The 982-nt window shown below is 46.3% G+C and overlaps 1 protein-coding gene across 1 annotated transcript in view; it reads left to right on the top strand.

Annotated features, from left to right (window-relative positions):
- Armh2 (armadillo like helical domain containing 2) overlaps window positions 1-510 on the top strand; it is a 4,271-nt gene extending 3,761 nt beyond the window's left edge. Inside the window, exon 2 of the mRNA XM_059262363.1 lies at window positions 1-510. This exon is cut by the window's left edge and continues 3 nt beyond it. Within this exon, the coding sequence (XP_059118346.1) occupies window positions 1-428 (428 nt within the window). The 3' untranslated portion in view covers window positions 429-510.
- Window positions 511-982: the final 472 nt, after the last annotated feature.

Below are 982 nucleotides of genomic sequence, written 5' to 3'. Positions count from 1 at the left end.
GCCTGAGTGCGGCACAGTTCGCCAGCGAGTACATGCGAGAAGTGGCTCTCTTGCTGCAGAGTGAGAAGGTGATGTCGTCCAAGACAAAGATCCTCCTGCTCCAGAGTGTGGCGTGTTGGTGCTACTTAAACCCGGCCAGCCAGACGCAAGCCAAACAACTGCAGTTCATTCCCATCTTCATTGCTTTCTTTGAGACTCCCTTCCACTCCACCATCAAGAGTGAAGTCAACAGCCACCGCCTTGTTCAGTTCTGGATATGCTATGCCCTCTCCGCCATGACCTGTAACAACTTAGCAGTCATGAAGGAGTTGAGATCTTACAGCTCTCTAAAATATCACCTGCAGATACTGGCTATGGAGAACTGGACTGGGTGGTCTGAAAATTTTGCCGAGGTCTTATATTTCCTAGTAGGTTTTCACAGAAATTAATTTTTTTCAGTTCTGTTCCATGATCCAGTTCTCTGTGCCACTGCATTACTCTGGAAACCTGAAATAAAGTCTAAAAGCCGTGTGTTGTTCTACACTCTTGCCTTTTGCAGTTAAAAAGTTCTCTGCACAGGCTGAGGAGACAGTTCAGCAGGGAAGGTACTTGCTGTACATGCCTGAGGACAAGTCTAGATCCCCAGAATACACCTAAAAGCTATGTGGGTGTTGGCACCCCCATGTGGTCCCAGCAGTGATGAAGCCTCAGTATAGATGGTGGACAGTGATGGGGGAAGACACACTAGGTCCACTTCAGACCTATATACATGCACCACACACATACAAACATGTACACACATACACACAATCTATGTAGACATCCATACAGTCTGTCCCCTGTAATCATAAAACCTCAGAACAGTTCCACTACTTACTATGAACTTAGGATACGGGGCTCCTTGAACTCACACAAGTGTAATCTCTCCCATTAGGAAATAAAGATGTTAAATCATCCAGGATTTTAATCCCAGTTCAGCTACTTGGCAGGTGGAGGCAGAAGG

Source organism: Peromyscus eremicus, chromosome 5 (assembly GCF_949786415.1).
Source record: "Peromyscus eremicus chromosome 5, PerEre_H2_v1, whole genome shotgun sequence".
NCBI classification, from domain to species: domain Eukaryota; kingdom Metazoa; phylum Chordata; class Mammalia; order Rodentia; family Cricetidae; genus Peromyscus; species Peromyscus eremicus.
This window is presented reverse-complemented; position numbering and strand designations above follow the sequence as displayed.